The sequence below is a fragment of the Nicotiana tabacum genome, chromosome 22, assembly GCF_000715075.1.
Source record: "Nicotiana tabacum cultivar K326 chromosome 22, ASM71507v2, whole genome shotgun sequence".
Taxonomy (NCBI): Eukaryota; Viridiplantae; Streptophyta; class Magnoliopsida; order Solanales; family Solanaceae; genus Nicotiana; species Nicotiana tabacum.
In genome coordinates this window covers 202,794,353-202,804,666 of record NC_134101.1, presented here as the reverse complement: position 1 = coordinate 202,804,666, position 10,314 = coordinate 202,794,353, and the positions used below count along the sequence as shown (strand labels likewise).

Below are 10,314 nucleotides of genomic sequence, written 5' to 3'. Positions count from 1 at the left end.
CGAAAATTTTCCCTTACTCGAGCCGTCCTCGGTCTCAATTTTTGCAAACCATAACTGATTCACCAGCACGCCTCAAACTGGAACCAATGTAGTACACATCCTTGCAATAAACGACTCAATAGCAGTCTCCCCCACTTGGCTCGAAGGCATAGATCAAAACACACTCAATAACTCATAACACATATACTCTACTGTTGCCATAATACCATAGTGAGATTAAACTCGATCCTTCATAAGCTCATGAAACACAGACCATTTGGTTTCACTTGTGTTTAAATTTCAACACAAGTGTTTCACTTGCAAATGAGATCTTCTAACAGACAACATAAAGATCGCACAATTTTCGAACACTTCACAGGAGATATCCCACCTGTTTCACCTCAAACTAACCTTCCCGCATACCTTCCACCATCATAGACTTTATGTAATCACTTAGTCTTCCTGAGTCAGAACTCGTATCGCAACATGAAATTTACTTCACTCACAACTAGGAAACATGAAAAGATTCTTCACACACCCATAACTCGGGGCTATACCTCGAATCAAGATGGAATTCAAGGACCTAATAGTTCTTCTATCCTCCAGCAGACCCTTCTTGTCGCTTCTCAATCATATGGATACCTCTCGTAGTACTAACATACTCATTACATAGTTATCCAGCCGTCACTCCCCCAAATAGGGACACTACCGAACATATAAGTTCAAAAACACTTGCTCACTAAATCAGCACCTCGGTGCTCAAGCCATAGGCAAAGATCCAGCCTCAAGTCCTCCAGACTGGCCCAACATTAACTCACAGAGGTCACATCTCGCCCCTCGATCGGGGAATCACAAGACATCAATGTACATCTGATACTGAGTGCTAATGCGCGTATACAAACATGTGGAAGGGATTTCAAGAGTTACTTTTTAGGCTGAATCAAGGACGCACGATAAGAATTCAAGAATGTGAAGTTTTTCCTAAAGGTTTGACAGCCTCTCGAGGATAAATACAGACGTCTCCGTACCGATCCGTGAGACTCTACTAAACCTGCTCATGACTCGTGAGACCTATGTAACCTAGGCTGTGATACCAACTTAACACGACCCTAACCCCGAACCCGGTCGTGATGGCACCTCTCGTGAAGACAAGGACAGCCAATTAAACCCAATTCACCTTTTAAAATAGTTAAACAATATAAAAGTAGTATAAACATGATTTAATGATAATAAGTAGCGGAAATACAACCCGACACAGCCCTAATCGGGGTGTCACAAGTCACGAGAATCTACTAGGGTATAAATACAACTGAAAGTCCGAAGTGTACAAATACAAACTAGTAAAATGAGGAGAGAGAAAAGCAGTACTGCGAATACCGGTAGTTACCTTGCTAAACTCCGATGACTCTGCCTCCGACCAGCCAAAACCCGCCACCAGGTGTAAAAATACCTGAATCTGCAAATAAGGTGCAGGGAGTAAAGTGAGTACTCCAACTCAGTGAGTAATGATCATAACTAAAGTCTAAATGGTAATAAATCACGTAAAACATATCAAGGTGTTGTATAAAAGCAGTTCAAAAACCAGTAAGAAATCAGTGAAGCTGTAAAAATCTCTTAAAACATCTTAGCTCAGTTTAAGCTTCTTTGAAAATGACTTTTTCAATAGTTACACAAATGAATGCAAAACAGTTAGTGCAGATAAGCACAGAAATCCGCCACTCGGGCACAAATACCATAGTTTAACATGTAAATGACAAGTAAATATGAAAGATAAACACATAAAAGGTTTGACCTTCGGGCACAATGTCAATAACTCCGCCCTTCGGGCAATATCTCAGAACAATACCAGCCCCTCGGGCAATCACATAGAACGGTACCAGCCCCTTAGGCAAATCACATAGAACAATACCAGCCCCTCGGGCTATAACATAGAACAATATCAGCCCCTCGGGTTATATCTCACATCGCAATGGGTAACCGCACTCACTTGGGGTGTACAGACTCTGGGAGGGGCTCCTTACGGCCCAAGCGCAATATCAAGCCATCTCGTGGCATCAAATCTAGGCCCTCAGCCTCATATCAATCTACAAGCCACCTCGTGACTTACATATCTTAGGCCCTCGACCTCATAATCAAATCAGTATCTCATTGCTGCTTCGTGCAGCTCGATCCAAAAGTATCCTCACAATACAGGCCAACGACTTACTCAGTCAAAAATAATATAAGCCACTCGGGCAACAGTAAAACATGATACTCAGCCTAAAATATCATTTGGAATATCATTTCAAGTGTTAAAGCAAAATAAACTTGGTTGAGTTTTGAAAACATTGGAAAATAACAAGACTGAGTTCAAATTTAAAGTTAAAACAATGAGGAAATAGTAATAAAAATCCCCAAAGGATTCAAATAGCTGGCACTAGGCCCAAATATGGCATTCAGCCCACATAATGATGATAGCAAATAGTTTTCAGTCAAATACGCCGTAAAATCATTAATCGGGACAGACCTAGTCAGAATCCCCATTAGTGCACGACCCCATGCTCGTCATTAAGCATGTGCCTCACGTAAATATAGCACTACGATGTGCAATTCGGGGTTTCAAACTGTCATAACATCATTTACAGTAATTACTCTTCTCGAACCGGCTAAATCTCTAGCTCACGATGCCTTTGCCCCTCGAATCGGCCTCCACGTGCATCGAATCTATCCAAAATCAGAACGAGTACGTCAACATATGCTAAGGGAACAAAGCCCAAGCAAAAACAGTCAACAAAGGGCACAAATCCCGAAATTGCCAAAACCCGACTCCCGGGCCCATGTCTCGAAAATCAATATTTTTTACATCAATAGACTCCTCATCTCCCTACGAGTCTATGCATATCAAGAATACCAAAATCGGAGTCCAAATGACCCCTCAAATCTTTAATTTAAGGCCTCTTAAACTCAAGCCCTAATCCTTCATTTTTAGCCCTTTAATTCCTTTAATTTCAGTCTTAATCCATGAAATACTACCATAGAAATGTGTTTTAGGTCCAAAATCCTTACCTTAACAAAGTTCCCTTAAAATATCCCTTCCAAATCAACGAAAAGCACTCAAGCCGAAGTCAAAAATGGTGAAAATCTTCAAAAATCGTGAAGGCAAGCTTATATACATTCTGCCCAGACATTGTCGCATCTGCGACTCACCAACCGCTTCTGCGGTACCGCATTTGCGGTCAAACCTCTGCTTCTACAGAAATCCATTAATCCAGCCTAAACCGCATCTGCGGTCCAATCGCCGCATCTGCGGCTCCGTAGGTGCGGCCCCCATACCGCATCAGAAGCAGAAGCAGCAAACTTCAGCGGCTGCAATAACCTTCTAACTTCTCCGTTAACCATCCGAAATCACCCCGAGGCTCTCGGGACCTTAACCAAACATGCCATCATATCCCATAACATCATTCAAACTTGTTCCCACCTTCGGAACATACAAAACAACATCAAAATATCGAATTTGCATCGGATTCAAGCCTAAGAATCCCAAAATCTTCTAGCTTACGCTTTTGATCAAAAACCCAACCAAACCACGTCCGAATGACCTGAAATTTTACACACACATCCCAAATGAAACAACGAAGCTAATGCAACTCTTAGAATTCCATTCCGGCCTCTATATCAAAATCTCACCTATCAACCGGAAAATGCCGAAATCTCAATTTCGCCAATTCAAGCCTAAACCTTTCATGGACTTCCAAAATGTATTTCAATCACGCTCCTAAGTCCCAAATCATCTAACAGAGCTATCCAAATTATAAATATTCCAATCCGAGATCATATACAAACGAGTCAAATATTGGTTAAACCTGTCAAATTTCAAGGTTCAAACTGGGAACTGTTCTTCCAAGTTTATTCCGATTTTCCTGAAAACCAAAACCAATAATTTATATAAGTCATAATACATCACACGGGGCAAGTCATGCCAGAGAACTAGCGATCAAAGTGCAAAAGCTCAAAACAACCGGTCGGGTCATTACAGCCTTCAACTTAAAATTTGTACAGGTAAGAAAAGAGGAACTTGTACTTGCATAGTTGATGGAGTCTAGGAATACAAACAAATGTTCAGATGTATAAAAAAGGAAGGCTGCAATGCATCTTAAATGATGTGATAAGTATAACAATATTTGCTCATAGAAGAGAAACATTGTTACTATCACAACGTATGTGAAAACAAGATTGTGGAAAACATAGGATTCTTGAAGATCCCATTGTTGGTAGCTTAGAGCAGGGAACACCATCTTGGTATAAAGAAGGATTTCCAAAACAACTGCTCTTACCATACTAGAACCTGCTAGCCTACTTCAAAAAGGTTACAATTTTTAGTCATTTATAGCTACCATATTTTATTAAGGTACTGTTGCGCATTTATTTTTTTAGAAGATTGTATGACCCCTTTTTATCTTAATTAATTAAATAAGATATAGAATATTTTGCGCTCTTTCTCTCTTTATTTGGTGCTTATTAAAGATTTACCGTGTACCTTTAAACATCTCTCCTACTCTGTGTAGCAGCTGCCACGCAACAACTTTGTGTAACTACATCAATGGATAATTTAGAAAAAGGAAAGAATATTTGCAATCACTCCTTGATTCATGAAACAAGTAATGTTAATTTTAATATTACATTTTTTAATCTGCATATTACTTTTACATTGTCATATTTACACATTTACAGTTCAGATGTATGATCATATTGCCGATTTGGTTGGATTTGTGACCTTTATGTTTATGAACAAGTTATTAATGTAGTGGTCATTAACTATGAAGTTTTAACAACAGCTAATGTAGTTCAGAAAGGAAAAAGCATGCTTCATCCTACCCCTATTTTTTAAAAGGGTAGGGCTCTAAATCCATACTGATCAATTATGTTTCTGCGTCTACTATCCGCAAGTATGTAACCAAAAATTATCTTGAACCAGGATCAACATCGAGAACTGCAAATGAATCATGTACTCCAACTTCTAGAATAACTACAACTAAAGGTTCGTATAACCATAACCCTTGGTTGGTTTTATCATTTATTCCATTTGTATCCCTTAAAGTTATTTGAAATATGCAGGTCGTGTAACGAATAACAAAACTACAATTAATATTAAACGACTATGTTCTGATTATGTTCTATAAAAAAAGGTTCCAACTTTTAAATTCCGTCGTGCGAAAAAATTTGGGTATGAGCCCCGTGGATTTTGCTGTAACAATGGTACAGTGAAGTTGACCTCTCATCGAATTCCATCTGAACTGAGAAATTTATATATTTGAAACAACGCAGAATCTAAGCACTTCCAAACGTACATTAGAACATATAATAATTTGTTTGCCTTCACGTCACTTGGTGTCAATTATAACAAAGATTTAGCCAAGAGAAATCATGGTATTTATACATTCAGAGTTCAAGGACAGATGTATCACTTGATAGACGATTTATATCCCAAAGAAAGATGGCCAACAACTTGCAACTCTACTTTTACGATAATGCAAAGGAGCTTAAAAATAGAATGGCTTGCTCAGATAAATTAAATGAATCGACAGTTAAGGAATTGATGGACATACTAAAGGGTAATCCATACTCAATATTTCTGCGATCCTTAACAGACATGCCAAATTTGCAAAACTTTCATATAGCACTAAAATGTGACGCTGGATTGGATCAACGTGTATATAATGTGCCTACTACTACTGAAATTGCAGCAATATGGGTTGATAAAAATGATGGTCCTGCTACTCATGCACCACATCTTCAAATTTATACTCACAGTAACAGTACCCCTTGTTATTTCCATATGGCCAAGGTGGGTGGCACTGTGGTATTAAGAAGTTTCCAAGAGCAGAAAATATTCCTAGAAATCGCACTTTGCTTGAATTTGAACAACTGACGAGGATAAAATTCTTTACCTCCGTTGATGGATATCTTCATATGGAAGCTCAAAATTTGCAAAAAGCAAAACGCAAAAGAGATGCAGTTTCAGTTAGTGAATATTACTGTTATAAACTTCAGATAAGGAACGATGATGAGGATGAAATTTTGCATACAGGAAGATTATTGCAGCAATATTCAGTGGATGAATATATAATATTGGAGACACAAAGGTTGGACTTTGTTTTGTTCAATCAATATTTGTTCAAAATGGGTATACTACAAGGACTTCTTGATATTTTAAGACTTGGAGAACGAGATGCTTCCATTGTTGGAAAACAAAAATTTCTCCCAAATTCTTTTATAGGAGGTCCTAGAGATATGCAGCAATGTTATATGGATGTTATTGCATTGGTGCAACGTTTTGGGAAACTTGATTTGTTTATAACTATGACTTGTAACCCATCTTGGATGAAAATAAAAGAACATCTATGGTTAACAGATGAAGCTCAAAATAGACCTGATTTGATCACTCGAGTGTTCAGGGCTAAAATAGAAGATCTGAAGACAGCTATATTAAAACGAAATATCTTTGGAAAAGTTGTTGCTTTTATGTACACTGTGGAGTTTTAGAAACGAGGTTTACCCCATGCTTATTTTCTTATTATACTAGGTAATGAACACAAACTATTGACAGCAAAGGCATACGATGATATAATTAGAGCAGAATTACCAGATGACAAGGCAGAACCAGATTTGTATAAGCTTATCATTAAACATATGATGCATGGTCCTTGCGGTAGCTTAGATCCAACAAATTCTTGTATGAAGAAAAAAAAGGGTTACAACAAGTTCAAATATCCAAAATTGTTTACCGATCAAACACTAAAAGGAAACGATTCTTATCTAGTCTACAGAAGACGAAATACGGGCGAAGTTGTGAAAGTAAGAGAACAATATTTAGATAATTCCTGGGTTGTTCCATACAATCCGTATTTACTTGGTAAATTCAATGGTCACATAAATATTGAAGTTTGCTCTGATATCAAAGTCATGAAATATCTGTACAAATATATATGTAAAGGACATGACAAAATTACATTCTGTATACAAAATAATGATACGAACATAGATATAGACGAGGTAAAAGAATATCGATATGCTAGGTGGGTATCACCTCCGGAAGCTGTATGGTGTCTCTTTGGTTTTCCTATAAGTGAAATGTCTCCCAGTGTTTATCGTCTTCAACTACATCTTGAAGGTCAACAATTTATTTCTTTTAAGAGTAATACAGATATACAAACAATTTTGAATAATCCAATGATCCAAGAAAAATGCTAACCAAATTTTTCTACATGAACGACACTGATAAAGATGCTAAAGAGCTTAATTTACTATACAAAGAATTTCCTGAATACTTTGTGTGGTCGTCTAGTGACAAATTTTGGGCACGCAGACAAAAACATTGTGTTGTTGGTCGTATTTTGACATGCCATCCAACAGAAGGAGAACGATATTACCTTAGGTTATTATTGATGCATGTACGAGGGCCAACATCTTATAAGGATCTTTTGACAATAAATGGAGAGCCTTGTAGTACTTTCAGAGAGTTTGTAGAGAAAAGAGGATTGTTACACTGTGATAATAACTTGATAGAATGTATGTCTAAAGCCGCAAGTTACCAAATTTCATATAGTTTAATGTGTTTATTTGCTACATTATTGGTGTATTGTGGTCCTGCCAACCCTAGAAAATTATGGGAACAATTTGAGGAATCAATGACCGAAGACTACAAAGTGTTGCAAATTAGTAAAAGAAGTGAAATTCAATATCAGACTTTGAATCATATCAATGACATTCTACATTCTATGGGTCATGATATAAATGAGTATGAACTCATGCCAAAAACTATCAGGCCTTCTGTCGCAGCCAAAGAGGTAAAAGAGATTCATTTTGAAAGATATATTATTGTCAGCGAAGATGACGTGTTGTTACACAGGAAATTAAATAAAATTCAACTCATTGCATATAATGTGATTACTGAAAGGATATTTTCAAACAAAACGGGTGCATTTTTCGTGGATGGTCCAGGAGGAACAGGGAAAACTTTTTTATACCGTGCTTTATTAGCAATTGTACAATCTATGGGATATATAGCTTTGGCAACAACTACTTCTGGTGTCACTGCTTCTATTCTTTCAGGGGGACATACTGCACATTCACGTTTCAAAATTCCTATTAACATCGATGAAAATGGCAGTTGTAACATTAGCAAAGAAAGTTCACTTGTAGGTTTAATACGCGGTGCAAAATTGATTGTGTGGGATGAAGTATCTATGGCCAAAAATAAAATGTTGGAAGTTTTTGATCTATTATTAAAAGATCTGATGGATACAAATGTATTATTCGGCGGAAAAGTTGTAGTTTTCGGAGGTGATTTTAGACAAACTCTTCTTATTGTGTGATACGGGAAAAAAAGAAAATTTCATTAGCGAAAGTTTGTTATATTCTAACATTTGGAATCAACTTGAAAAATTAAAGCTATCTGAAAATATGAGAGCAAAAACGGATCCTGCATTTTGTGATTATTTGTTAAGAATTGGAAATGGACAGGAACAAGTTAATTCAGCAAACAAGATTGAAATTTCAGATTCATTGATTATTCCTTACACAACCGAAAAAGAATCTCCAGATAAATTATTCACAGCGACATATTCAAATTTGGATTCGTTATACTCTAATTCATTTTGTAAAGATTCCCCTGTGATCTTAACAACAAAAAATAATTTCGTCGATGAAATTAATGATATGCTTATTGATCGATTCACTGAAAAATCAAAAACATATATTGGCAGCGATAAAGCTATTGAATTTAATAACCAAACACAATTCGAAGATTTACTACACACTTTAAATCCTCCTGGTTTGCCCCCTTACAAATTATGTTTGAAAGAAAATTGTCCAATTATATTATTGCGAAATTTAAATCCATGTGAAGGTTTATGTAATGGCACATGATTGACCTGTTGTGATTTTAGAAGTCATGTTATCAATGCTAAGATTATTACAGGTGATTTCAAGAATATGCATGTCTTTATACCGAGAATACCATTATCATCACAGGATGAAAAGATGTCGGTTCAATTTAAAAGAACGCAATTTCTTGTTAGACTATGCTTTGCTATGACAATAAATAAAGCACAATGACAAACTTTAGATTTTATTGAAATTTATTTGCGAGAACCTGTATTTTCACATGGCCAACTTTACGTTGCCTTATCAAGAGCAAATAGTTCAAATTGTGTGAAATTGTTGATTCGACCATCTACACCAACTAGCTATGCTGATCATTCTACATCTAATATTGTTTATGATGAAATCATTAAAAAGGCAGTTGTTTGATGTCTTCAACATACTATACTTTCACAGGTACTTTGTTATCGCTCGATCTATTTATTTGTGTACACATTTTCCTGAAATGCTTTTATGCTATCTATTTGCAGTTGCTCCGTCTGCCCGTGAGAAGAGCATGTATTACTTCGGATTTTGGGTAAACAATGGACAATCAAAGATTTTCTCATATGGCAAAAATTATCTGCAATATCATGCTTCGTTACTCTTTCCTTTTCCTGCTTTGTTTTTGTTCTAATTAAATATCTTTTAGCTGATAAGTTAATTCAAGTGTTCATGTTCTCTATTTGACAGATATTGAAATCGAGGAAGAGACTCCCACCCTTGATGATGTCAATATATCCTGTATTTGAGATCTGAATTTGGAAAACAAGCTTGCTGATTCAAATGGAAAAAATTGTGGCATTGATGTATCAATGTTGTCTGATGCAAGTAGCTCATCTGTTTATGATGCTATGTGATGAGACAATCACAATTGGGTGCCATTTAATAACATATCAACTGATAAACTAGTCAAGGTGTTTGGGAAAATGTTTGGACATCAAACTTCTGTCACAAAAAAGGAATGGCTGAAACGCCACATAACATTTGGTTTGCAAAATCGAGACATGTGGTACGATAACAATCAACTGATCTGAAGGCATATTGCCGTTACTATCATTTGGTAATTTGCTCTGCTCTTTCTGCGCTTTTATTTTAGCATATTAATTGATTATCTGAAGAACAATGGTCATCGAATGCTATTTACAGCGAGAAAGGGAAGTCATTACTTTCTCCAAGGCAAGTACCATCAGAATACATCAATTAAAAAGAGAAAAAAAACTCATGGTAGAGCTTTGCTTATTGCTTTTCACATAACTGATAGGATCTTTATTTTTATAACAGTAACATAACATTTTAATTAGCTGATATTGATTGGGACAACCTTGGCTTTGACTTTACAACTACTGATTATATGTATGTCATGAAATGTTCTCAAAGTGAAAACTTTTCTAAGGGTGAATTATAACGCTTCAGTAATATTGAGTTGAGCCC

General features: G+C 36.5%; 1 protein-coding gene across 1 annotated transcript; it reads left to right on the top strand.

Moving 5' to 3' along the window:
* Window positions 1–7,202: 7,202 nt before the first annotated feature.
* LOC142176229 (uncharacterized) lies at window positions 7,203–8,333 on the top strand. Its single transcript, XM_075243351.1, has one exon. It carries the CDS (start codon window positions 7,203–7,205, stop codon window positions 8,331–8,333), a length of 1,131 nt encoding a protein of 376 aa, XP_075099452.1.
* Window positions 8,334–10,314: the final 1,981 nt, after the last annotated feature.